At 63.3% G+C, this 25961-nt stretch overlaps 3 protein-coding genes across 5 annotated transcripts; 1 reads left to right on the forward strand and 2 right to left on the reverse strand.

Annotated features, from left to right (window-relative positions):
- Positions 1–425: 425 nt before the first annotated feature.
- LOC146440660 (zinc finger protein 783-like) lies at positions 426–7155 on the reverse strand. The gene is made up of 6 exons (XM_085050038.1): positions 7017–7155; positions 6484–6882; positions 5603–5729; positions 3880–3993; positions 3578–3688; positions 426–2555 (listed from the first exon to the last, which is right to left on the reverse strand). The coding sequence occupies exons 1-6, from the start codon at positions 7038–7040 to the stop codon at positions 1645–1647; spliced, it is 1686 nt and encodes a 561-aa protein (XP_084906164.1). The 5' UTR covers positions 7041–7155; the 3' UTR covers positions 426–1644.
- Positions 7156–11379: 4224 nt separating this feature from the next.
- On the forward strand, positions 11380–16768 carry LOC146440661 (uncharacterized). Of its 2 annotated transcripts, none has more exons than XM_085050050.1 (4): positions 11380–11539; positions 13015–13648; positions 14693–14896; positions 15340–16768. In XM_085050050.1, the coding sequence occupies exons 2-4, from the start codon at positions 13111–13113 to the stop codon at positions 16368–16370; spliced, it is 1773 nt and encodes a 590-aa protein (XP_084906176.1). In that variant the 5' UTR covers positions 11380–11539; positions 13015–13110; the 3' UTR covers positions 16371–16768. The 2 variants fall into 2 exon arrangements, with proteins under 2 accessions (XP_084906176.1, XP_084906177.1); XM_085050051.1 differs by having other exon boundaries at positions 11382–11539; positions 13250–13648.
- Positions 16769–18061: 1293 nt separating this feature from the next.
- LOC146440662 (zinc finger protein 398-like) lies at positions 18062–23446 on the reverse strand. Of its 2 annotated transcripts, none has more exons than XM_085050047.1 (7): positions 23184–23446; positions 20913–21314; positions 20693–20819; positions 20144–20257; positions 19517–19627; positions 19278–19400; positions 18062–19174 (listed from the first exon to the last, which is right to left on the reverse strand). In XM_085050047.1, the coding sequence occupies exons 1-7, from the start codon at positions 23388–23390 to the stop codon at positions 18447–18449; spliced, it is 1812 nt and encodes a 603-aa protein (XP_084906173.1). In that variant the 5' UTR covers positions 23391–23446; the 3' UTR covers positions 18062–18446. The 2 variants fall into 2 exon arrangements, with proteins under 2 accessions (XP_084906173.1, XP_084906174.1); XM_085050048.1 differs by lacking the exon at positions 23184–23446 and adding an exon at positions 22217–22462.
- Between the last annotated feature and the right edge of the window lie 2515 nt (positions 23447–25961).

The raw sequence follows: 25961 nt of genomic DNA on the forward strand, positions 1-25961 counted from the left end.
GGCTGAGAGGGAGCCTGGAAGGGAAGAGCACGCAGTGTGTGGCACCAGCTGGGTATGCTTTGAGATCCCTTCCAACCCAGGCCATTCTATGATTCCATAATCCCAGCTGGCAGCAGCTGCCAGCATGGATGTTCCAGCTCCATCCCGCTGCAGATCCAGGGACTCCTCAGCCATCCACAGCCCCACTTGTGTGTGGCACAGGGTGGCTCCCAGAGCACAAACCCAAAATCTGCTTCCAGCCACAGCAGCCAAGTTAAAAACACCAATCCCAAATGCTGGATGTATCACCTCGTTTGCCAGGCCTGGCTCTCTGGATGCTCAGCTTGGCCTGTGCTGTTCACCTGTTACGCAATTACCTGGAAAAGCTACTAACAGCCAGGAGCAGAAAGAGGGAGCCAAAGGTACCAGGAAGGGCTGACAGGAAATTCAGAATGGAAACACTGTATTGACAGACTTTACAAAAGTTATTACAAAACACGGTCACGAACCAGCAGCTGACGATACAGAGCGAAGAGACACCACGTACAGCCACTTCATAACAACACCAACAGCTCCAGAAGTCATCCAATATTTACACAAACGGCTGGAAAACTCTGGGCAGTTATCGCATACATGGAAGTGTTTTAGAGCAACTGTGAAATATAGTGTCACACCTTTCCTTGTAGTATTATCATCATAATAATTAATAATAATAATAATAATAATTAATAATAATAATAGCCTACTTCTAGGTTAACTAAAAACCAAACAGCTCTTTACAGGGGTTAGGAGAAGCTGCTTTCACTCGTCTGACTTACCTGAGTGAGACCAAACCCAGTTAAAAAATAATAATAAAATCCTTCATTGTCAGGAGTCTGTGTGTCAGCCCAGTGGTGCTGCTCACTCGGGCCAGAGGGGAACTGCAGCCCAGCTGGGGCAAGTGACACCCTTCAATAAAACGGAGACATGTCCTCCTCGTGTGAGTGACCCCAGCACGCCTCCAAACACCGCCCTTCCCAACTCCTCCCGCTCCAATGTCCTCAGCCCCTTCTCCTGCACCTGCTTCATCTCACCCCGCTCTTTGCCACGCTCTCCTCTCCGCTTTCCTGCCTTCCACAAATCCCGCGTCGTGCCCTAACCACCTCTCTGCCTCGCCTCTCTTCCCTTCATCCCAGTGCTGGCCTCGCAGCCTTTCGGGACACGGCAACGCAGCGGGAGCGGGCGGCCAGCTGGGAATGGCACCTTCCTTCCCTCCCTCCCTCCTCGCGCTTCCAGCCTTGCAGTGAAACGAGTGGAAAAAAGAAAGCGAAAGCTTGTCACTCCTGAATATGCACAAAGATAGGTGGGGGAACACCTGCTAAATACGGACCCCAGAGAATCGCTCGGGATTATTCTCTACGGGCAGAATCCAACCCTGCGTAGGGAACAGCGAGCACGGGACCTGCGCCGCGGTGGAAGTGCCATGGAACCCCACGGGGTCCCAGAGGTGCCTGGGCCGGCCGAGCAGAGTCTGTAAGAGGAATTCCTTGGATGCTTCACCAAAGCGGGCTTCGTAGCATGACCACATGGATTAGCCGCGATACAAGTCACCTGCCATCATGCTGCACGTCCACCTGCCAGACCGTCACGGTCACCGCGAGCCCTTCTGCCCCGGCCCCACCATGGCTACTGCTTAGTCTCTTTTTTCACACAGAAATGGTCGGTTTGGGTGCCCGCTGAGCCCAGGTTGTGCTGCGAATCCTCCCCGGGCCGCGGGTTGCGGGAGTGGATTTTCTGGTGGCAATTCAGGGACTCTTTGTAGCGGAAGTGCTTCCCGCAGACGGGGCACTGGTAGGGGGTCTCCCCGGTGTGCACCCGCCAGTGCTTGAGCAGGTGGTCCCGCCGGATGAAGCTCTTCCCGCACTCGGTGCACTGGTAGGGCCGCTCGCCGGTGTGGATGCGCTGGTGGCGGATGGCCTTGGAGAGGTCTCGGAAGTCCTTCCCGCAGTAGGTGCACGTCAGCGGCCCGTCGCCCTTCCCCGTGTGCAGCTTCTGGTGCAGGATAAGACTCACTTCCAGGCTGAAACTCTCCTTGCACTGGGAGCAGGTGTAGGGCCTCTCCACCATGTTGTTCACCTGGTGCCTGACGAAGCCATACTTGAATCCCGAGCTCTTCTCTCCGTCGGGGCGCTTGGACGCTTTGGAGCGGGAGGGGCCCTGGCCCTTGGCTTTGGATTTCTGCCGGAAGCCCTCGCCGCGTTCCAGGGAAGTACAGGCCTCCTCGCTGGCGTGCGCCTTCTGGTGGGTGGCGAAGAGCTGCTTGTCCAGGAAGCTCTGCCCGCACTCGCAGCAGATGTAAGGCCCTTTGTCCGCCGCTGCCTCCTCCTGATCCTTCCTGGCCAAGTCTCTCCCGCGACGCACGGAGCGCCTCAGCCCGTTGCCTGTCGCCGTTCGCTGCGGCGGGGCCGACCCGCTCTGGCTCTTGCTGCTTGACTGCATCTCCTCCTCTGGGCTGCAGAAAACCTCTTCCCACTTTCCTGTCAACGACCTGGAAAGCTCCAGGCTCTCAGAGCCTTCCTCATCACACGGCTGTTCGTCTGGCAGAGCAGAGACACTTGTGTCATTCGGGCAGGCGAGAACTGGGTTTATTTACACCAGAATTCCCTCGGGACATGGGTGGTCTCTGCTGTGCACACCCAGGTCAGAGCCTGGCACTGATGGGGTTGTGAGTACAGCTGGGAGCACCTACTCTGTCCTGGGAATCTGGCAAGGCCAGAGGGATTGACTTGGAATCTCACAATTGTTGAGGTTGAAAAAGGCCTTGGAGATCATTGAGTCCAACCATCCCCCAGCACTGCCAAGGCCACCACTGACCCATGTCCCCAAGAGTCACATCCACAGAGCTGTTAAATCCCTCCAGGGATGGGGACTCCACCACTGCCCTGAGCAGCCTGTTCCAATGCATAACAGCCCCTTTTAGGGAAGAAATTTTCCCAGGTTCCAACCTGAACCTCCCCTGGCACAACTTGAGGCCTTTTTATCTTATCCTGTCCCTTGTTCCCTGGGAGCAGAGCCGGACTCCCTCTGGCTGCCCCCTCCTGTCAGGGACTTGTGCAGAGCCAGAAAGTCCCTCCTGAGCCTCCTTTTCTCCAGGCTGAGCCCCCCCAGTTCCCTCAGCCGCTCCTGGTGCTCCAGACACTTCCCCAGCTTCACTGCCTTTCTCTGGACAGGCTTCAGCACCTTCCTGCCTTCAATTATATTGTAATATAAATATTGTAATATTGTTATATATTATCATCTAGCTATAGATAGGTAGCCAAAGGCAAAAAGTGGGTTCCTCAAGAGGAGGTGAGGCAGGGCAGGTCTTTAAGAACATGTAGATTAGGATAAAGGCAAAAAAAACCAGAGGAAAAGGAAATAAAACTTCTTTTCCTCACGGGCTTGGTACAGTGCCTGAGGCTGAAGGATCTCCCATGGTATAAACTGTGACTCAAAGCAACTACCTGAAATCCTGGAAAAGAACCATCCAGAAAAGCTGAGCTGCTTCTGGGAATGAGGCCAGGAAGCCAAAAGTATATCCAAGCAAGGGACAATTCCCAAAACATCTCACTGCACTCACATGTACTAGGGACCTCCATGCCCTCCTCTTCCTCGGAGCCCTCGCGGCTTTCAGCCAGTGTCTCTTCGTATTTACCCCACGAGCTGTCATCAGGCCCAGGGAAGAAAAACTCTGTGCAAGAAAAAAGAGCAGGAGTTACACTCCAACATTCCAGCTGCTTCAGAGGATTCCAGGAAGGATGGATGCATCACGTGGGAGACAAGTTGGAAAGCAAAGTCCTCCCATACCTGAGGACAGAACTGACAAAACTGAACAGCCTGGTCCAAATCTGCTTCCACCTCCCCACCGAGTCCCAGGCTCACCAGTGGTGGGGTCCGTGGGGGTCTCTCCTCCCTCAGAGTCCTCCTGATCCTCAGCATTGGGATCCTCTCCGTGCTCAATCCGTGTCAGCAGCTCCGGCTTGGAAATGGCAGCATCTGCACGTAAAAAGAGGATGAGGATGTTTCGCCTGGCCTGGTGGGAGAGCGACTCTCCAGCCTTTGCCCACCAACCTTCCTTCACTGGGAAACAGAACGAGAGAGGCTTAGGAAGCTGCTCTCACCCCTCTGCCCCGCTCACCTCGTGTGGGCTCTGGATGTAGGAGCACACTCTGCTCAGGCGAGGAGCACCTCCCAGCCTGCAGCGTGAGGAGGACAGCAAGAAAAGGCATCCACGCTTACCTCCAGGCTCTCCTGTCTTCTCTCCGCTAAGGTCCGCGGATCCATTACAATGGGGACTTCAGCTCGGGGGCAGCACCAGAGCTGCCAGCACTGCCCTCCCCGTGCGGTTCCCTCCAGCCAGGACCGCTCCGTCCTACTCGTCCGAGTCACGGGCTGCTTGTGGATTTTGGTGGGGGAAAGGGGACAATCACCATCTCTCCTCGGGTGGAGAGCGGAACACTTCACTTCCAGACACGTGGGAGGCCCTGGGGGTTAAATTCCACCTCTGCTCCGGTGGATCCATTTGTCTTACACAGGAGCCAAACCCCTAAACCTCATTTCTTAAGGGAAACCTTGGGATGAAGCACAGATACATTTTTCTAAGCTCCAGGCTCAAATCCCCAGATCCCCTCCAGCGGGATCGCTGCATTCCCATGCCTCAGGAGCAGGACATGGGATTAATTTGCAAACAGGAGAATGGGGGCTGTGGTTACCGTTCACCTTTTTGCCTGGCACACAGGGACTGCAAGAAACCTCTGTTCAAAGAAATAAAGAAAAAGGCGGGGGAAAAAAAGCAGAAAAGGCCTGGATTGGGCAGAGCGGGATGGCAGGGAGGTGGATGAGCCTGGACTCAGCACAGGGAAGCGTCTGGCTACCAGGGACGGCGTCTGTGCTCCCACCCACTGTCCAGCCAAGGCAAGGTCATTTCTGGAACATGTTGTGAAGGCAAAGTGTTCCCCAAAGGGAATTCCCGCGGCCAGGACTGGCAGGAGCAAGCGGAGCGCGTTCCTTTGGCTGGGAATGCTCTGCCCTGAGCTGCTGAGGGGAAAGCAGGAGGCAGAGTTCACTCTCACCCACTGCTTCTCCCCAGCTCTGCCCCAGCAGATCCCACAGCACCTTGAGCAGGACTTACTCCCTGAGGTTGGACAGAGCACCCAAGGAAACATCACTTGTCCCTCATGGCAGGCCCCATGGAAAGGGCTGGAAGGAACCTCAGAGGCAGGGCACAGGGCACCTCTGCTGCCCTAAGCAGCCAGCGGGCTGATGCACCCAGCGCAGTGGATCTGTGGACCTTGGCGTGACAAAGGAACTTCCCTCTTCCCCAGCTTTGCTTGCACTGAGGGTCCTCTCACTTCCCCTCCTCCTCACCGTGATACCAGCACTTGTACAACCACAGGGACCATCTGGGAGCCATTGTCCCTGCAGTGACACTCGTGACATCCATAACATGGCTGTGAGGGCTGAACTCACTGCCAGGGCTGTGTCACACCTTCCCAAAGCACACCACCCCCTCCCTGATCCTGCAGGACACAGCACTGCTTCCATCCACCAGTTCCTGGGAAAACTCTGTGCCAGAAGGCTGAGGGCAAACCCTGGCTGTCGTTACCCATGGAGATGACGGCCTCGTAGTTTCCTTTCATGATGTGCCTGTAGAGCTCCTTCTGCCACTCGTTGAGGCTCTTCCACTCCTCCTCAGAAAAGTTAAAGGAGGCATCGTTGAAGGCCACGGGGACCTGCAAGGAGCAGCACCACAGGGTTTGTTTCTCATTCAAGAAAACACCTGGGGATATTTTTTCATTCAATTTTCTTGCTGAAACTCCTCAAGTGTCGCGCAGGACAGTCCCAGGCAGGAACACCTGCTCCTTCGCACGTGCCTCAGGGATTTCCACTGTCACCTGCTTGTCACCTCCCCCTACTCAGCCTCCTCCTGTCACAACTGATGCCCCACGAGCAGCACCTGGCACAGACTCCTTTTCACTCCTTTTTGACACAATTCCACTCCTCATCACCTCTGAACAAGTACCAGAGATGTTACCAAACCCTCCCAGTTACACAGGGCTGAGCCACACAATTCCACATGATCCATACACCGGAATTTGTGACATCCCTCCCTGATCACACGTGCACGAGCAGTGCATAATTAACACAGCGGGACCTGTGCTGGTGCTTCAGGGTACAATGGGAACACAGTGCAGTGGGGGAGCCATGAACTGCTCCCTGCATTGCAGCTGCCCCAAAACCAAGCTCTGAGTGCAGGGACAGGGCTGTCAGTGCAGGATATGAGGCTGTCAGTGCAAGAGATAGGGCTGTCAGTGCAGGGATAGGGCTGCCAGTGCAGGGATGGGGCTGCCAGTGCAAGATATGGGGCTGTACAGGGCACAGGGCTGCAAGCACAGGATATGGGCTGTGAGCACAGGGTACAGGGTTCTGAGCCCAGCATGTGTGCAGAACAGCCCCGTTGTGCAGCGGGGAGCAGCGAACCGTTACCTTGGGCACTTCCCCTTTCGCTCCCGGCGGCAGCCGCAGGATCCAGAAGTTCCTGTTCTTCAGCAGGTTTTCCATGTTCTCCAGCCGCTTCTGCAGCTGCCCGTACTCCTGGATGAGGGTGCCCAGTGCCGTCCACTTGCTCTCCAGCTGGTTCCCGAACTCCACCGCCGTCTTCTCGCAGCCGATCAGCTTCGTCTCCGCCATCCTCATCCTGCCCTCCAGGTTCATCAGCTGGGCGGCCTGGGTGTCCACCTTCCTGTCCACGGCCTGGATCTCGGTGACCAGCGTGAGAGAGATCTCGGCGGCCGGCAGCTCGGCCTCGCCGCCGGGGCCCTGCTCGGGGGCGGGCAGCGGCTGCTCCAGGCCCAGCTCCTGGGGCTCCATCATGCACTCCAGCTCCTGCCGGGGGAACGCGCCGGGCGCGCGGCGGTGAGCGCGGGGACGCGCCTGCAGCCCGCGGGGGGGGCGGGACGCGGGGCCGGGCCGGGGGGCGGCGGCCGGCGGGGGCGGCGGGGGGCGGCGGCGGCGCTTACCTGATCGGGGGCCCAGTCGGCCATGGCGCGGGGGGCGGCGCGGGCGGTGCGGGGAGGCGGCGCGGGCGGGTGGCGGCGGGGCCGGGCGGCGGCGGCGGCTCAGCAGCGGCGGGGCGGAGCGGCCATGCCTAGGGCGCGGAGCGCGCTGGGAGCGGCGGCGGCGGCGCTCGGAGCCACAGCGGCCCCCGGCGGCGGGCGGACCGCGTGCCCATTGGGCGGTGGCGCGGCCAATCGGGGGGCGGAGCGCCGGGGGGGCGGGGCCTGGCGTCACGCGCGCTCCCGCCGCCGGTAGCGGGACCGCGCGGGGCGGGGGCGGCGGCGGGCGGGACCGAGCGGGCGGGAGGGGACCGGGACGGGGACAAGTGTGGTACCGCCACCGCGGCACGCCGGCGCTTGGCGGCCCCGCCACCGGCCCCACGGCCAGCGCCGACGCCGCGTCCCGCCGCCCGGCCGCGCGCCATCATCCCGGTGCGGCATCACTCAGCCACCGCAATCCCTCGCGCTTCTGAGGCCTCGGCGGGAGCAGCACAGGGAGCAGCTGCCGCCGCGTTTCCCGAGGACCGGGACGGTGCCGGTGCCATGAAGGAGGACCGTCAGCATCCCGTCGACCTGGGTGAGGCACCGGGGCCATCCCGGCACCGGTCCTGGCGCTGCCGTTCTCGGCCTGGTTGGTGCCGGGAGCGGGAGGTCACGGGGTGGCTCTGGGATCACCACGGGACCACACCGGCTGCCTGTCCCCATCACCACGGGCAGCCAGCACTGGCCTGTTGTGACCGATGTCATCACTGGTGGCATCTCTATTGGCATCACCAGTGGCATCACTGGTTGTCCCTCCTCTTGTCTCTGTGACAGGTTACGCCATCACCAAACCCGACATCCTGGCCGAGGTGGAGCGAGGGGACGAGGGGGTGGCGGCGGCAGCGGGGCGTTACGGGGAGCACCAGAGCCCCCGGCCACATGCGGCACCCGCCGGCCCCTCCCAGGGTGAGCGGGACATGGGGACGGGCGGGATTCTGGCCAGGTGGGACCAGGAACGGGGCTCGGATAATGGGCCGGATCCTGCCGAGCCAGGGACTTGGTCCCGCGGGATTCCCGGTGAGAAGGCCACTCCCCAACGCGCTCCTGTTCCCACAGGGGACTGGCAGGGGAAGGAGGTGAAGAGCGAGGACGGGGTGTCCCCACCGCCCCATTCCCCTCCGTCGCGCCACACCGGCCCCGCCGACTTCCTCGTCCCGCTGCGGGAACGGGGCTGCAGCTACTGCGGCGGCCTCGAGCCGGAGCCGAATCCCGGTGCCGGTAACGGGCGGTTCATCGCCTCACCCCCCGCCTTCGAGAGCCGCCGCTGCCGGCCCGGGGAGCCGCCGCTGGACTGTGCCGAGTGCGGCCGAGGCGTCGGGCAGAAGCCGGACCTGGTGCGGCACCGGCTGGGCCGTGGCACGGAGCTCGGCTACGCCTGCGACCGCTGCGGGAGAGGCCTCGCCGAACCGGTGGGGCTGGGGGCCACGGGCAGCCCCCACCGCCCGGCCCCCTGCACCGGTCGCTCCCCGGGCACGGCGGAGGGAGCGACGGCCGCGCCGCGGAAGGAGCGGAAAGAGCTGTCGCTGACCGAGAAGGTGCGGGTGCTGGAGATGCTGGAGGGCCCCAAGGTGTCGCAGAGCGAGCTGGCCAAGCGCTTCGGGGTGTCGCAGCCCCAGATCTGCCGCATCATCAAGAACAAGGAGCGCATCCTGAGCGAGTGGCACCGCAACGGCGACCCCGAGCGCAAGCGCAAGCGGGAGGGCAAGGACGGGGCGCTGGAGGCCGCGCTGCTGCGCTGGGTGGAGGGTGCCCGCACCGCCGAGCTGCCCGTGAGCAGCCCGCTGCTGCAGCTCAGGGCCAGGCACCTGGCCGGGGCGCTGGCCCGGCCCGACCCCGAGCCCAGCGGCGGCTGGCTAGCCCGCGTGGGCGCTCGCCACGGCGTCGCCGGCAAGAAGCCGCCGGCGGAGAAAGAGGACGCGGAGCAGCCCAACGCAGAGCACTGGGCGGGCACGGTGCTGCCCAGCCTCCTCCGCGGCTACACGCCCGCCGAGATCTTCGCCTGCGGGGAGACAGCGATGCTGCTCCCGGCCGGCGCCCCCGGCAAGGGCGAGAGCGCCGGGGAGCAGCTGACGCTGCTGCTCTGCGCCAACGCCAGCGGCTCGGAGAAGGTGCCGCTACGGGCGGTGGGGGACAACCCCCGGCCACGCTGCCTGCGGGGAGTCAACCTGGAGCAGATGCCGTGGAGTTACCGCGCCGGCAGCCTGGCGGGCCTGACCGCCGCGCTCTTCGCCGAGTGGCTGCGGGAGTTCAACGAGGGGATGCGGAGGCAGGGCAAGAGCGTCCTCCTCCTCCTGGCCAAGCACGAGGCGCACCCCTACCTCCAGCTGTCCAACGTCAGGATGGTCTTCGTCCCGCCGGCCACCGCCCTGGCTCAGCCCCTGGACCGTGGCATCGCCAGCGACCTCAAGTGTCACTACCGGCGCCGGCTGCTGCGGTGGCTGTCGGCGGAGCGCGGCGCGGGGCAGCCCAGCCTGCTGGATGTGCTGCACATGCTGGCGCAAGCCTGGGGCGATGTTCACCCGGGGCTCATCGCCAGCTGCTTCCGCGCCGCCGGCTTCACTCCCGATGCCAGGGCCGAGGCCGTGTCCCTCACTCCGGCGCCCGGCTTGCTCAGCCGGGAGCAGCTGGAGCGCGACGGGGACCCGGCGGAGGCGGACGGAGACGAGGGGATGGCGGAGGGTGAGGACGCGGGCGAGCTGGCGGCCGTGCCGCCCTGCCCCTCGGAGCGGGAGGTCTGGAGGAGCCTGGCCACGCTGCGGCGCTACCTGGAGTGCCAGGCCACCTCGCCGGACCTCTTCCAGGCCTTCTACGAGCTGGAGGACGCGGTGCACATGGTGTCAGCCGGCGCGGGGCGAGCCCTCCTCGGGGACACCGCTCCCAAGCAGTGACCAGGTGGCTGGCGTGTGCTCGGACCCTCTTGTGTCTGTGACAGGGTCAGGTGCTCATTGAGACCGAAAGCGGACCGGCCTGGCCGCTGTTCCCTGCAGTTGTGCCGTGGGGTTTGCTGTGGGTCTGTATGGCCCCATGGGACCACCGTGCATGGGGGCTGTGGAGCGGCCATGCTCTGTGTGTCACCCTCGGGGCAGTGGCAGTGCTGGGGACACAAACCTGCTGCCAGAACCTTCTCCTCGGGGGAGGGGGGGCTGCTGCAGCCGGCAGGAAACAGTGTGGAGTTTCTGCCAGTGGGGATTTGCCCTGAGTGGGGTAGTTGTGACTGCCGTGGGGGGATGTGGGTGGTGCTGGGGTGTCCCCGTGCTGGGGACAGCAGCTCCTTCCCTTGGGGGAACCGGGTGCCACCAGCTGCTGTCACCACGTGGTGCCCAGAGGCTTGTTACAGGCATTAAAAAGTTGGAATTCAGCAAAGATAAGCACGGGTGGTTTATTCTACTGTCTCATTTGCTGTGAGTGAGGCGGAGCCCCCCGGGGTTGCCGGGAGCAGCGGTTCACCCCAAACCCCCCCTTCCCCTCCCTCTCCCTCTCCCTGGCCTGGGGACACCATGGCCCCCACAGGATCACGAGCTGTGCCATCCCCCCGGAGTGCCAGGGGCATGGCAGCACCTGCAGGCAGTGAGGACCTGGCTGACCACCCTGTCGTGACTGTGCCAGCCTTGGTGGCACCCACGGGCACCCTGAGGGTCCCCTGCACAGCCCCCCCCCGTGTACACTGTGCACCCTGTCCCCCACACTGAGGTTCCTGAGGTGGGATGGGGTATGGGAATGACCCTCTGCATGTCCACGGAGAGTCAGGGGCAGCTGGAGGCCACCAGGCAGGGACAGAGGTGTTCCCACAGGGCATACAGGGGTGGAGTCCACAGGGGGAATCCCCACACGGATACATGGTCACGGGTGGGCATGCAGCACCCGGGGGATGGGGTTGCAGCTACAGGGGGTGCAGTTACGGGGTGCAGCAGGGGGACCCCACAGGGATGCGCAACCACGGGCGGGAAAGTGGGGGGATGCAGAGACTGGATGCACGGTGGGGTCCCCACGGGGATACCTTCGCAGTGGGTCCCCGCCGTCCCTTCGGGGTGGAATGCGGGAATGTCCCGTCCCGGTGGGATGTCCGGTCCCGGTGGAATGTCCCCGGTGCCGGTGGGATGATGTCCCGTTCCGATGGGATGTTCTCCGGTTCCGATGGGATGCTCCCCGGTCCCGATGGGATGTCCCCGGTGCCGGTGGGTTGATGTCCCGTTCCGATGGGATGTCCCCGGTGCCGGTGGGATGTCCCCGGTGCCGGTGCCGCCCCCGCCGGTGCGGGCGGTGCCGGCAGGGGGAGCCCGCGGGCGGCGGTGTCGCGCAGGGCCCTCGCCGGCGCTCGGAGGAAATGAAGGCGAGTTCCGCTGAGGCGGGAGCCATTACCCGCCGCCGGACCTGAGCCCCCCCTCCCGCCGCCGCCGGGGCCCCGCTCCGCGCCCCCCGCGCCCCGCACGCCCGTCCCGGCACAGGTAAGCGATGTCCCGGGCGCGGGGGGGCCGGCGGGGCGGGGGGAGCCGTGGGGCCGCGGCCGGTGCCTGCCCGGCGCACCCCCCCGCAGTGGGATCCCGAATGGGGGGGTCGGCGGGGCAGGCCCCGGCCCGGCCGCTTTGTCCCCGGGCGGAGCAGCGCGAACAAAGCCGGGGGGGCGCAGCGCTCAACCCGCCCCGGCCCCTCTCCGGGCGCCCCGAGGCCGCGGGTGTGGGCGCTGCCGGGGGGCTCCGGGGATGGGGAGGGGGTTTGGGGCACGGTAGGGGCGGCAGAGGCACCTCGGGGCTGCGGGCTCTGCACGAGGCTGCTGCGGGGCTCCTGCGGTTTGCCGGGGGCTGAGGGTGCCCTGGGAGGCTGCGGTGGGCGCCGTGATTTTTGCTGTGGTCCCCTGCCCCTCATGGGAGCCTGAGGTGTGCACACCTGGCCCAGGTGTGCACCGTGGCCAAGGGCTTCATCATGGCCTTGGAGCGCTTGCCACGGCCAAGGTTTTTGATGTGGTCCCAAGTTCCTCACGAGGAGCTTGTGGTCTTCACCATGGCCACGGTGTTTACCATGGCTGAGGTCTTTGCCATGGCCCCGGGGTGCTCACTGGGAGCTTCAGGTGTGTGCTGTGGCCAAGGTCTTTGCTGTGTCCGCAAGGTCCTCACTGGGAACTTGGGGTGTTCACCATAGTCAAGGTCTTTGCTGTGGCCCCGAGGTTCTCACTGGGATCTTCAGGTGCTCATCATGGCCAGGGCCTTCGCCAAGGTCTTCATTATGGCCTTGCAACACTTGCCATGGCCTTGAGCGTTGCCCTGGTGCCAGGATGCTCGCTGGGAGCTTGAGCAGCTTACCATGGCCAAAGCCTTCCGCGATGCCTTTGCCGTGGCCTTGAGGCTCTCACTGTGGCCATGGGTTTCACCACGACCCCAAGGTCTTCAGTGGGAACTTGAGGTGCTCCCTGGGCTCTTGATGTTCTCGCCGTGGCCAAGACCCTTGCTAAAGCCTGCTTCTTGGCCGAGGTCTGTGCCATGGCCTTGAGGTGCTCACCATGGCCAAGGCCTTTGAGTGGCCCCTAGACCTGTCCTTCAGGTCTTGGTCAGTGCTGTGGCCCCAAAGCCCTAGCTGGGAACCTGAAGTGCTCATCATACCCAAGACTTTCCCCATCATGGCTAGCATTGCCATGAGACCCTCGCCGTGGCCTTGATGTGCCCCCATCGCTCTCAGCCTGGCCCCGAGTTGTGCTTGGCACCCTCTGAGGCAGCGCCATGGCCCCACAGCAGTGCTGTGCCCGAGGCGCTCACCACGACCCCTCAGTGCAGTCCTGATGCACAGCACGGCCACGTCCCCTCCACGGCCCCTGTGGCAGCTGGCTGGGGGCTCCCTGGTGCCTCTGGCTGGAGAGAGCCGGGAGGTCCTCGCAGTCCCCCCACGCTGCCACCACCCACCGCTGCCCTTTCCTTTTCTCCCCTCCCAGGTGCTCTCGAGCCGGGCGAGGCGATGCGGTGCGCCCGTGCCGCGTGCTGTGCCGAAGCGGCTCTTTAGATCCTCCCCGGCCCAAGCCTCCCCTGCCATGGATGCCTCCGGGGCTCTTGCTTCGGCTCCCTCCTCCGCGGCTCCCTCGGGCTCCCGCAGCCCCATGTTCCCCCCAGGAGCTGACAGAGAGGAGTGGGGACCGAGGTTCAATTGTGCCCCTTCCACCTCTGCCGCAGCCTCGCAGGCGATGCCAGCGTCTGGCCGGAAGAGGAAGGCCAATTTCTCCAATGACGAGACCGAGACGCTGGTCTGGAATGTGGTCCGGCATTTCAGCGCCCTGTATGGGTCCGAGGCCCTGCGGGCTCACCCTGTGCGGCGGAAGCAGCTCTGGACCCAAATCCAAAGCCGCGTCAACTTCCTGGGCTACACCGAGCGCTCCATTGACGACCTCAAGCACAAGTGGCGCGACCTGCGGCTGGACGTCAAGAAGAAGATCACCTCCAAGAAGCACCTGCCCATGAACCGCGCCGGCGGGCCGCTCCACAAGCCGCGCCTCACGCCCCTGGAGAAGATGGTGGCTTCCACCTTCCTGCAGGCCAGCCACGACTCGGAGCCCGAGATCATCCTGGACCCAGGTCAGTGGTGGCGATTCTCCGGGCAGAGGATGGTTGGAGCGCTGGCGCTCCCGCTCCGCTCCCTGAGGGATGTCCGGCCATGTTGGCATTCTGAGCTGGCTGTCGTGGATTGTAGAAAGAATCCAGGGGTTTGTGTTGGGAGTACAGCATCCGGCAGAGCCATGATCCTGTTGTACCCAAGTACCAACTGCCAGGTTAGGGAACTGTGTGTGCTGGGATTAGGAATCCTCCGTGGAAATCACCTGGGGTCAGTGAATCACAGAAATCCCAGAATGGTTTGAGTTGGAAGGGACCTTAAAGCTCATCCTGTTCCACCCTGTGCCATGGCAGGGACACCTTCCACTATCCCAGGCTGCTCCAAGCCCCGTCCAGTCTGGCCTTGGACACTTCCAGGGATCCCACGGCTTCTCTGGGCAGCCTGTGCCAGATCAACAGGATCCACAGGCACACCTCAGACTCTGCAGGAGCATGTCTTTTTTGTTCTTTTTTTCTTCTCTTTAATTTGATGCTCTTTGGTCCCAGCATGGCCCCTCTGGTTTCACAGGGGGCATCGTGGGAAGTCCATGTGGTCGAGCCTTGAGTGTCCCTGACCAAGATGCCCATCATGTGCCAAGCAGAAGGGCTTTAGGCTGAAGGGAAAAATCCTGTGTAATGGCATGAAGCTGTGCTGGGGAAGGGTCAGGTTGGAGATCAGGGAAAGGTTCTTCCCCAGAGGGTGCTGGGCACTGACCAGGCTACCCATGGAATGGTCCCAGCCATGAGTCTGCCAGAGTTCCAGGAGCGTTTGGACAATGCTCTCAGGGATGCACAGAGTGGGATTGTTGGGGTGTCTCTGCAGGGCCAGGAGTTGGACTCATGATCTTTGTGGGTTATTCCCTGATCCCACGATTCTCTGGCACTAGGGGGTGTCACCCCCCTCGGGGTTCGGGATGATGCTGGGGCAGGTGGGGGCAAGCAATGGCATGGGATGGTCTTGAAGGAGCATCCGTACCTCAGGGCCACCATGTCCCCATCAGCTGAGGCTGCATCCTCTGTGTCCCGCAGATCTGTTCTTCCCCGGCGCGTCCAAGCAGCCCTTCATGCACCTGCAGCCCGGCGTGAGCCACCCCAGCATCTACATCGACACCAACGGGCAGCCCTCGGCCCTGCCCGACGTGGAGGGCTCGGCCACACCGCGCCTGCCAGGACAGAGCCCCGACCCCGCCGGCGTCTGCGAGTACGGCCGAGGAGAGGGGCAGAGCGGCTCCGGTACGGCGGCAACGGGCACGGCCTGCGGGCTCCCGGGAGTGGGGTGGGGTGGAGATCCTCTGGGTCTGGATGGAAATCTGCTGGGAAGTGCTGGGTCTGGATTGAGATTAGCTGGGAACAGCTTCAGGATGGAGATATGCTGTATCAGGGTGGAGATATGCTGTATCGGAATGGAGATACGCTGTGTCAGGATGGAGATCTGCTGTGAAGTATGGTATCTGGATGGAGATCATCTGGCAGCAGGGTTTGGATGGAGATCTGCTAGGAGCAGGGTGTGGTTGAAGATCCACTGGCAGTGGGGTTTGGGGTGGGGATCTGCTGGGAGTGGAGTCAGGATGGAGATCGGCTGGGTCAGGATGGAGATCTGCTGGGATTCATGTGCCGGGGAGGGCCTGAGGTCAAGGCAGTGCTGTGGCTCACCAGAGGTTTCTCCTCTCTCCCAGCCGAGTCGGGACCGGAGCTGCGCACTCCAGACGCGTCGGCCATCTCCCCATCCCTGCGAAACGAGTCCCTGGTCTCCTACGCCTCCATGTCGGAGGAGGAGGAACGGGAAGGCCGGGAGGTGGAGAGGGGCCACGGCGGGGCCGCGGGGATGCAGCCGGGGCCCGAGGCCCCCATGTCAGCGGAGGAGGACATGAAACTGTCCCGCCAGGCCATGCTGATCCGCCGGTGCAGCTCCCAGGGCTCCGTCACCTCCCTGCCCGAGGACTCCCTCAACCCCGCGGACACTCACTCGGACTGGGGGCACGAGGGGGTGTCCGACCTGCCCGCCCTGGGCCGCGGGCTCGACTCGGCGCATCCCGAGGAGCAGGCGGGGGGGCCGGGCCCGGAGATGGGCGCCTTGCCCAGGGTACTGATGGGGCCCACCTGGGAGAAGGCTCCGGCGGAGGAGGATCCCCAGGCGCGCTCCCCGCTGCACGGCGCCCTGACCGAGGAATCGCTGCCCTCCTCCGCCTCGCCGCCGGGAGACGCCCCGGCCGCCCCCGGCCCCGCCCGCGGGCTGGGCTGCTCCCGCCTGCGCGAGGACCGCCGGGAGAGCTGGAGGACTAGCATCCATCACCTGCTCGACCTGGAGGAGCAGTGGGACCAGCTGTACCACCAGGAGCTGGCCATGTGGCAGGAGGAACGGGCCACCCAGCGCGAGGAGCGGGCGCGCGACCGGGAGCTGCAGTTCCGCCTGCTCGGCGTCCTCACGGACATCCGCGACGAGCTGCGCTACCTGCGCCAGGAGCGCGCCGGCGCCCGCCAGAGCCCGGCCCCGCCGCCCCCCGAGCCCCGCCGCGACCCCAGCCCGCTCCTCGAGCAGCCCAAAGCCGAGCCCAGCTTCCCCGAGCCGCCCGCCGGGAGCGCCGGCTGGGCTGACACCGCCGTGCCCAGCCGGAGCCCCTTCGGCAACCGCGGCCGGGGCCGGCGCCGCGGGCGGCCGCGCGGCTCCGCTTCCCGACACAGACGCCTCTTCCTCACCAACAGCTAGGGACGGGCCGAGCCGCCCCACCAAGGACACGGAGTGCCCGCGGCCGCCCCGGGGGGGACGGTGTGCGGTGACGCGGGCGGCGCCCGGATCCCCGCGGGAAGTGGCCGGCGCTGACCCTGCCTGCCGCGGGCCAGCAGCGCTCCGGGCAGGTGGCCGCGTGTCCCCGCGTATGGGAGGCGCCGGAGCGCCCCGAGGTGACGCCCGCAGGGGACACGTGTGACAGCGCGGCGTGACGGCGCTAGTCCAGTAGGATTTACTACCTGTCGGGGGGTGGGAGTTAGGAACACTTAGTCGCTGACGTGCGAACATTTTATGCAAATCATTTAATGACCTAATTTGCATATAACCATAAAACTTCTGTTAAAAAAAAAGGCCTCCAAAAAAACCCAGAAAAGGTGGTTTTGTGTGTGATCTCTGTGTGGGGGTGGGAGCTGGGCCAGAGGGTTTTTTGACCCATGGCTCTGCAGCCCTGAATGGGGACAAAGCCATAGGACAAATGACCTTCACCCCATTCCTTTGGGGGAGCCCAGCACCCTGGGATCAGGGTTGGGGAACAGGAGCTGTGCTGTCCAGGCTTGGAACCAGCAGCTGTGTGGATCTGGAGAGGAATGACAGCTTGTGCAGCTTGTGGGGAGCATGCAGGGTCCCCTGCCCAGGAGTGTTTGGGGTCTCCAGGCAAGGTTTGGGGTCCCCAGCTGTGTGCAGGGTCCCCAGGGAGTCCAGAAGGTCCCAAGGAATGTGCAGAACCCAGGCAGCCTGACAGGTTCCAGGAGTGTGTAGTGTCCCCAGGGAGTGTCCGGGTTCCCCATTTGTGTCCCCGTGGAGTGTGCAGAGTCCCCAAGCATCGTGCAGTGTTCCCAGGGTACCTGCAGGATTCTCAGGAAGTGTCCAAGGTCCTCAGGTAAGGTGCAGTCTCTCCAACAGTTCTTGGGGTCTCCAGCAGTGTGCAGGGTCCCTGGCATCATGCAAGGCCCCTGGACAGTATGCAGGTCCTCAGGGAGTGTCCGAGGTCCTCATGGCATGTGGAGTGTCCCCACAGCATGTGCAGGGTCCCCAAGGCACCCCAGCACTGCACCCCCTGTCTCCCCCCTCCATCTCCAGCTCACACCAGGGTGACAGCCCTGCTGAACCCTCACTGCTCTGTCCCCACTGTACCTTGTCCCTTCTTCCAGCCACCAAAACACAGAGCTCCTTGACTGCCACGTGCTGCTCAGTGGCAGCTCCTTTCCCTCCCAGCTGGGATGGTGCAGCCCCCAGGGAGAGGACAGTGTGCCAGCAGGAGCTGTGGGTCAACCCTGCTCTAGCTGTGGCCTCACAGGAGGATGGTGACACCCAGCTTGGGGACCCCGGCGTGCCTGGGGCAGTGCTATGGCTTCCCACGACTGTGGGGAAAAAATTGGGTGAAATAACTCATATCCTCAAATCAAGGGTAGGAGGGACCTGGGGATGGGTGAAGGACTGGGGGCAGGAGTGGGGGTCTCCACACAGCCCCAGCGGCACGAGGCCACCGCAGCTGGTGACACAGGGACCTCCTGAGCCCCCACAGCCCCGGATCCACAGTGCTGCCAGTCCTACCGCCCCGTATCCCACCACGACACTCCCCCTTTCCCCATCCTGCTGTCGCTGCCTTCCCACGGCGCAGGACCGCGGGGACGGGGCAGGAGCACGGCCACAGAGCACGGGGGACCCGCGGCGGGGGTGCCGAGGGCACTGCAGCCCGGCACGACTTTATTCTGTATCGCTTCGTCCATACAAAACTACACCCCAAGCACTGTACAGCGGGACGGCGCGGGGGGGCAGTAAAAATAAGCAGCGGGGGCGAGGGGACAGAGCGGCAGGCGGGGGGTGGCGCGGGGGGACGCGGCGGGGGGCTGCCCCCCACCCCGTGCGGCGACATTGTCCGTGGGGGGAGCGCTGGGGGCGAAGCGTCCGTCCGCGGCGGGGGTCCGGGGGGCTCGTCCCGCCCCGGGGCTCCCCGCGCGCCCCCCGCCCCAGCCGGGCACCTCGGTTCGGTCGGAAGCCGCGCGGCCGGTGGCTGTCCCGGTCCCGGGGTGTCAGTCCGCGGCGGGGCGGCCCCTAGTCGCCGGGCGGCAGGATCCCGGGCGGCGGCAGCGGCGGCGGCCCCGCCTCGGCTCCGTGGACGCGCTGGTGATCCTTGAGCGACTCCTTGTAGCGGAAGCTGCGGCCGCAGGCGGGGCACTGGTACGGGCGCTCGCCGGTGTGGATGCGCTGGTGCTTGAGCAGGTTCTGCTTGCGGATGAAGCTCTTGCCGCACTGGGCGCAGGCGAACGGGCGCTCCCCGGTGTGCAGCCGCTGGTGGTTCTGCAGGTGTTCCTTGCGGCTGTAGCACTTCCCGCACTCGGAGCACTTGTAGGGCCGCTCGCCGCGGTGGATCATCTGGTGCCGCACCAGCCCCGAGTGGCAATTGAAGCTCTTGCCGCACTCGGCGCACGGGTAGGGCCGCTCGGCCGCGTGGCTGCGCTGGTGGATCCGCAGGCTCTTCTTGCCGCTGAAGCTCTTCCCGCACTCGGCACAGCCGTGCGGCCGCTCCTCGGCGGGGCCCGGCGGGGCGGGGGGGACGCCTCCGGTATCGGCCCCAGGGCCGGGCTCTGGACCCGGAGCTTTGCCCAGTCTGTGCTGCGCCGGCAGAGCCACCGCCGCTGGCACCGCCGCCTGTCCCTCGGGGGTCCCGAATCCCGTGCCCGGGAAGAGCAGCTCCCCGGAGCTGCCCGGCAAACCCACCTCGTCAGGGGGCTCGGCGTGGGGACACCGCTCCTCCGTCTTCACCAGCAGCCCCTCGCTGGCTGCAGGGGACACAAAGAACGGTCAGTGCCTACCGGGGATGTCCCCAGGGCACAGCTCCCCCCACGTCAGCCCCACCCCAGCCCCACGGCGAGAATCGCTCACCAGGACCAGGACCCGGGGGCAGCATCTCCCTCTCCGGCAGCTCCCAGGGCTCCCGGACACAGGGCTCTTCCTCCTGCTTGATCCACGACAAGAAGTCGTGCGCGGTGATCAGGGCATCAGCACCTGCAGGGAGGGACAGGGATGGGGACAGGGACAGGGACTCAGCCATGCTGGGCCACTGCTCCGGGAGGCTGGGGATGGAATGGCTCCGGCGGGTACAGGCTGAGCTCTGGGCTCACCTGCACAGGGGTCTGGTGGCATCCCTCGCTCCTCTGGGAACTGCTGCTCCCCCACGAAGGCCACCTCCTGCTTGATCCGGGACAGGATGTCAGAGGTGGAGATCAGCGACTCTGTTCACAAGGAGAGACTTGGCCAGGGCCGAGATGGAGCCACACGGTGCCACCCACGGCTGTCACACCCCGGGGTGTGGGACTCCTGGCTCTGGCCATGCAGGACATCCCCTTCCCACAGCAGTTATGGACATCCAGCACCCCCAGTAGCTGTGGGGATGGGTGACTGTGGGACAGCCCTTGGGAACAGGCACAACCCTTGGGAACAAATGACTGTGGCACAGCCCATTGGAGACAGGTGACAATGGCATGGCCCACAGGGCTGAGTGACTGTGACACAGCCCACGGGCTCTGACACAACATGGTGGCAGTGGGGGACCTCCCAGCAATGGATATCCAAGACCTCCAGCAGAACAGTCATGGATTTTCTGGGGTCACTCACGGCAGTTCCCAGTCATAGCTGGAGAACTGGGCCCAGTGGGGATGGGGCTGTTGGGGAAGAAGGGGCATCCCTTGGGTTGAGGAGGGTGGGGGAACACAAGGTGGGGACAATGGGGTCCTCCCGTGGTGCCTCACCAGTGCAGGTGTCTGGTGGCAGCTCCCTCTGCTCCATCTCCCGCTGCTCGGGGACACAGGGAGCCTCCCCACGCTCGCTGCGGGGCTGTGCCTCGCTTCTGGAGAGCGCCCCATCTGTGGGGGACACGGGCTGATGTCACTGGGCCATGCCTGTCACACCCTCCCTGTCACCCAGGCATGGGGGGACACATGGGGACACACCAGGCTGCCAGGCCCTGGCATCCTTCCTGGCAGAGAACCTGCCTGGATCCCACAGCACCTCAGTGCTGGAGGTGCGTGTAGTGTGGATACTCAGTTCCTGGGTTTTGGGGGACAAGGATCCTCTCCAGCCCCCCTGGGCAGCACTGTGTGGCATGGCACAGCATGTCACCATGTCCCCACACACAGAGCACAAGCTGTGGAGTGTTCCCTCTGGAACGGGTAGTCCCAGGACACAGTGAGAACCACCACCAACCACTGGCAGGGGACTAGGGCAGCCACACTGGGGACCCTTTGGGGAGATGCAGCCATCACTCCATCCCGACAGGAAAGGGGAAAAGGGACATTTACCCAGGGACAGCAAAGCCTCATAGTTCTCCTTCACCAGGTTGTTGTACAGCTCCTTCTGCCACTCGTCCAGGTTCTTCCACTCCTCCGCTGAGAAGTAGACGGCGATGTCAACAAATGTCACTGGCACCTGCGGGGACAAGACCTCCCAGCTCAGCAGTGCCTGTTCCCCAGGAAAACTGAGGGTCCCCCCACTGTCCTGCAGCCCCCCGGGACACTCTACCTTGGGGACCTCGCCCCGGGGGCCGGGGGGCAGCCGCAGCACCCAGAAATTCCTGTTCTTCAGCAGGTTCTCCACGTTCTCCAGGCGCCGCTGGAGCAGCCCATACTCCTGGATGAGGGTGCCCAGCACAGCCCACTTGCTCTCCAGCTGGTTCCCAAATTCCATGGCTGTCTTCTCGCAGTCCAGGAGCTTCTTCTCGGCCGTGCCAGAGCGACCCTCCAGGCTGAGCAGGCGGGTGGCCAGGAGGTCGATCTTCCTCTCCATGGCCTGCACGGTGGCCACCACGGTCCAGAGCGAGGCCTCTGCGGAGTGCAGCTGCGCCTCCCGCACGTGCGCTCGCTCCGGCAGCAGCGGCGGCTGCAGCGGCATCAGGTGAGGAGCTTCCATGTTCCACTCCTGCACCTGGGCCACGGGGAGGGCACGAGTGGGAGGAGGCCCACAGTCACCCCCTGGAGCCTCTGTTCCCCAATTCCAGGGCTTTTGGCCACCAGCAGCGCCAGAGCTGCGGGGCAGCCCTGTGTGCAATGCCCACTGGGCTGAGGGGACAGTGAGTGGCAATCCAGGGCAGCCATGGTGGCCGTGGGGCCAGTGCCCATCATTGTCCCCATGGAACACCAGCCAGAGCTGGGCAGGTCACCGTGGTGATCCCCTCCAAACTTGTCACCCCAATCCCTTGGGAGCCATTGCTGGGCCTGCCCAAGCTGGAACTCCCCCAGAGGAGGACGGGGCTGGGTGGGCAGGGAGTAGCCAGGGCAAGTGTGGACCACGGGTGTCCAGGGACACCTTGGGGACATCCAGAGACACGCCAGAACAGCGGTGCCTGGGGCATCCCTGGGCTGAAGCTGCTCGGAGCGTCCAGGAGCAGCCTGGGGCATCCCGGGGGCACGGGGATATCCCGGGGCAGAGGTGCCTGGGGACACGCTGGGCACACTCGGGCATCCCGGGTCAGCGCTACCCGGGGCATCCCGGGAGCACCGGGGCCAGGTCAGGTCACGCGGGTCAGGTCCCTGGGGACATCCCGGGGCACCCCGGGGCATCCCGAGGGCACGTGGACATCTCTGGTCAGCGGTGCCCGGCGCATCCCGGGACGCACGGACACCCCGGGGCAGGGCTGCTCGGCCAGCTCCCGGGGCCACCGAGGGTCCGGTGCCCGGAGGCGGCGGGGGCCCCGCGGGCTGGCGGTGCCGGGAGGTCCCGGCCGGGGCGCGGGCCGGGCCGGGCGGCGGCGGGAGCGGGGCGGGCGGGGCTGCTCCGCCCGCGGTCGGCGCCCGGTGCCGGTGCCCGCTGCCCCGGGCCGCGCTTACCTGGGCGGGCGCCCACTCGGCCATGGCCCCTCGGAGCTGGGCCGGGGCCCGGCGGCCGCGGCCGGGGCTGGGGCTGGGGCCGGGCGGCGGCGGCGGCGAGCGCGGAGCGGGGCCGGGCCGGGCCCGGGAGCGGGGCCGGGGCCGCTGTCGGTGCCTGCGCACGGGCCGGGCCCCGCCGCCCCGCCGAGCAGCCACGGGCAGCCGGGGAATCGCATCCGCCTCCTCCGGGCTGGGCGGCAGCGGGCGGGGAGCGGCGGGAGCGCGGAGAGCGGAGCACTGCCGCCTACCGGCACCGGGAGCGGCTCCGCCACCGGCGCGGCTCCGGTACCGCCACCGCCTGCCGGGAGCGGCTCCGCCGCTGCCACCGCTGCTGGCACCGGCACCCACACCGGCAGCGGCTCTGCCACCGGCACTGCCTCCGGCTGCTGGCACCGGCCGTGGCTCCAGCGCAGCCGCGGGCACTGCCACCGGCACCGCTGGCAGCGACACCGGCAGCAGCATTGGCACTACCACGGGGATTGCCACCGGCTCCGGCACCAGCACCAGGCTCTGCATCGACACGAGCAGAGGTGACATTGGCAGTGGCACCTACACAGTGTGGGCAGCAGGACCTGCACGGCCCAGGCCCTGGTGCCAGCATGGGCATTGACATCACCACTGGCACCAGCACCGATACCAAAGCCCAGCACTGGTTTCAGTGTCACCTCCAATGCTGGCACTGACCCTGGCACCAACACCAGCACCAAGCCCTGGCTCCAGGCTCAGCACCGAGCCCTGGGGGTGCCCAGAGCCCAAAGCCCCTGGGATAACCCACTCAGCTGGGCACCCTGTCCCAGCCAGCCTCGTGGGGGGACATTCTGGGTTTGGGGACCACCCCTTGTGTTCATCCCCACCCTGGAACCCTTAATTCTAACAGTGCCAGGGGCTGGGGCTGCTGCCGGGCCAGGGTGAAGTGTTATGATCCCACCTTTCTGGGATTATCCTGGGAGAAGCTCCTTTGGCACGTCGGTGCTCCAGGATCCACATGGATGAGCCACGGCGGGGGCTGCCCTGGGCTGGGCACGGAGCTGCATGACCCCGGCCCCGGGGGAGGAGAGGGCAGTGGGACAAGAAGGGTTAACAGGTTGAGCAGTGTCACAGGATGCCAAGCAGCCATTTCCCTCCAGGATGTCATCGCTCCCTGTCCCCTCCAGCGCTGTGTCCCCCAGCTGGGACACCCCAAGTGCCCCAGACCCTGCCCCAGGACCCCAGGACCAGCCTTTTTCATGAAGACTTTTCCCCCAATATCCAATCTAAATATGAGCCCATTTCTAATTTCCCTGTGCCTTGGGAGCAGAGCCCAACCCCACCTTGGCTGTCCCCTCCTGTCAGCAGCTGTGCAGAGCCATGGATTCACCAGGTGCCATGTCAGACAGGGTCTGCTTGGATTATGCCCAAGATTTTCCAAACGTCTCTTACCATGCAGGTAGTATTTCCCTGGGAATGTCAGCTCCTCCTGGAGAAGCTTTGATCCCCCAGGAGAGCACCTGAAGATCCTGCTCTTCGTGGCAGTGGGGAGTTAAAAGCTGGGTCTGAAACAGCAGCTCTGCCCCTCAGCAGTGAGGGGTGCTGGGGCCTGGAGCATCCCATGGGATCCAGTGCTCTGGAGATGGAGGAACCATCCCCTCTGTGGGAATGGAGATGCATCCCAGTCCAGGAGGACACATTCCCTCCTGCTGGGGCTGAGGGCTGGGAGCAGTGCAGGATGTCCAGGATGTGAAACCATATCCCACATCAGAGCATCCCAACCTGGAGAGGCACTTTGGACAAGGCATGCAGGGACAGGACATAGGGAATGGCTTCCCACTGCCAGAGGGCAGGGAGAGATGGGATATTGGGAAGGAATTCCTGGCTGGGGAGGGTGGGGAGACCCTGGCACAGGGTGCCCAGAGAAGCTGTGGCTGCCCCTGGATCCCTGGCAGTATCCAAGGCCAGGCTGGACACTGGGGCTTGGAGCAACCTGGGATAGTGGAAGGTGTCCCTGCCATGGCAGGGGTGGAATTGGATGACCCTTAACATCCCTTCCAAGCCAAACCAGTCTGGAATTCTATGAGGAATAAAAGCAAAGCCAACCCCAGAACTTCACTCATGAGAAGGAAACAGTGAGAAGCCAGCACCAAAAGGTTTTTGGGACATTATTCCTGCACCTGGGATGAGCAGGATGCTTTGGGGCCAAGTGTATTTTCTCAGTGCTGTTCAGAACTCCTGGAACTCCAGCACAGCCCCATCTGGTTCTCTCCTGCTCCTCAGGGGCTGCTGAGCCCAGAGACTTCATTCCAGCTGGAGTCTGTGACTGAGGACATCCCTCCAACTGGAGGAAACACATTTTCCGACTTGGCACTCAACTGGAAAAAAATCAAAAACACTGAAAACCACCAGCATAGGGGGAGAAAACACAAAATCTCCCGGTGCTGCTTCCACAAGCTGCCCTCCTCTCACCTTCTCCCCTCTGTGTTTCCACTTCACAGAGCAACATCAGTGACATGAGGCACACACATGAAGAATATATCCGTGGGGCTTTTTTCCACCAGAATTTCAAACACCAAAGCAGCATCTCACCCCACAGGAAATATAACAATAGTTAATATAAAAATAGAACTCAAAACCAGAATTAGTGCAGCAGGTACAGTCATGGGAGAGCAGCTAAAATGGGGAAATAATGCCCGGAATGGGTTGCTTCAAACATCAAATTATCAGGGGAAAATCCCATTCCCAATTCTCCATTTTTCATCCCTGAAAACTTCCAGTGTTTCTCTGTGCTACTTTGGATGCTCTGGATCTGTTTGGTGCACAAGGTTTTGTTAATGCCACTTTTGGTACAGCCAGTGCTGCTCTATCCATCTCCTGCTCCAAGGAGGGGCTGGATGGAGCCTGGTAAGAACAACAGGAATTATCCAGCCACTAATGAACATCAGGCCCTAACCAACAACTATTAGGCCAGAACCAACCTGAACCAAAACTCTATTCTCAACTTTTCATCCCTGAAAACTCCCAGTGTTTCTCTGTGCTACTCTGGATTTGTTTGGTGCACAGGGTTTTAATGCCACTTTTGGTACAACCAATGGTTCTCTATCCATCTCCTGCTCCAAGGAGGAGTTGGATGGAGCCTGGTAAGAACAACAGGAATTATCCAACCACTAATGAACATCAGGCCCTAACCAACAACTATTAGGCCAGAACCAACCTGAACCAAAACTCTATTATTAACTTTTCATCCCTGAAAACTCCCAGTGTTTCTCTGTGCTACTCTGGATTTGTTTGGTGCACAGGGTTTTAATGCCACTTTTGGTACAAACAATGGTTCTCTATTCATCTCCTGCTCCAAGAAGGGGCTGGATGGAGCCTGATAAGAACGACAGGAATTATCCAGCCACTAATGAACATCAGGCCCTAACCAACAACTATTAGGCCAGAACCAACCTGAACCAAAACTCTATAATTAACTTTTCATCCCTGAAAACTCCCAGTGTTTCTCTGTGCTACTCTGGATTTGTTTGGTGCACAGGGTTTTGTTAATGTCACTTTTGGTACAACCAACAGTTCTTTATCCATCCCCTGCTCCAAGAAGGGGCTGGATGGAGCCTGATAAGAACAACAGGAATTATCCAGCCACTAATGAACATCAGGCCCTAACCAACAACTATTAGGCCAGAACCAACCTGAACCAAAACTCTATAATTAACTTTTCATCCCTGAAAACTCCCAG

This window comes from Lichenostomus cassidix, chromosome 2 (genome assembly GCF_008360975.1).
Source record: "Lichenostomus cassidix isolate B80296 chromosome 2, HeHo_3.0, whole genome shotgun sequence".
Taxonomy (NCBI): domain Eukaryota; kingdom Metazoa; phylum Chordata; class Aves; order Passeriformes; family Meliphagidae; genus Lichenostomus; species Lichenostomus cassidix.

What these genes read in the sequence shown, in the direction of transcription:
- LOC146440660 (XM_085050038.1), bottom strand. Translation starts at nt 7,040, where the DNA reads ATGGCCGACTGGGCCCCCGATCAG. An exon ending in CGAGGCCGTCATCTCCATGG is followed by an intron (nt 3,994 to 5,602) that starts GTAACGACAGCC and finishes TTTTACGTGCAG; the next exon opens with ATGCTGCCATTTCCAAGCCG. An exon ending in CCCCACGGACCCCACCACTG is followed by an intron (nt 3,689 to 3,879) that starts GTGAGCCTGGGA and finishes TTTCTTGCACAG; the next exon opens with AGTTTTTCTTCCCTGGGCCT.
- LOC146440661 (XM_085050050.1), top strand. Translation starts at nt 13,111, where the DNA reads ATGGATGCCTCCGGGGCTCTTGCTTCGGCTCCCTCCTCCGCGGCTCCC. An exon ending in CGAGATCATCCTGGACCCAG is followed by an intron (nt 13,649 to 14,692) that starts GTCAGTGGTGGC and finishes TGTGTCCCGCAG; the next exon opens with ATCTGTTCTTCCCCGGCGCG. An exon ending in AGAGGGGCAGAGCGGCTCCG is followed by an intron (nt 14,897 to 15,339) that starts GTACGGCGGCAA and finishes CCTCTCTCCCAG; the next exon opens with CCGAGTCGGGACCGGAGCTG.
- LOC146440662 (XM_085050047.1), bottom strand. Translation starts at nt 23,390, where the DNA reads ATGACATCCTGGAGGGAAATGGCTGCTTGGCATCCTGTGACACTGCTC. An exon ending in CCCGGGGCGAGGTCCCCAAG is followed by an intron (nt 20,820 to 20,912) that starts GTAGAGTGTCCC and finishes TTGTCCCCGCAG; the next exon opens with GTGCCAGTGACATTTGTTGA. An exon ending in GCCACCAGACACCTGCACTG is followed by an intron (nt 19,628 to 20,143) that starts GTGAGGCACCAC and finishes CCTTGTGAACAG; the next exon opens with AGTCGCTGATCTCCACCTCT.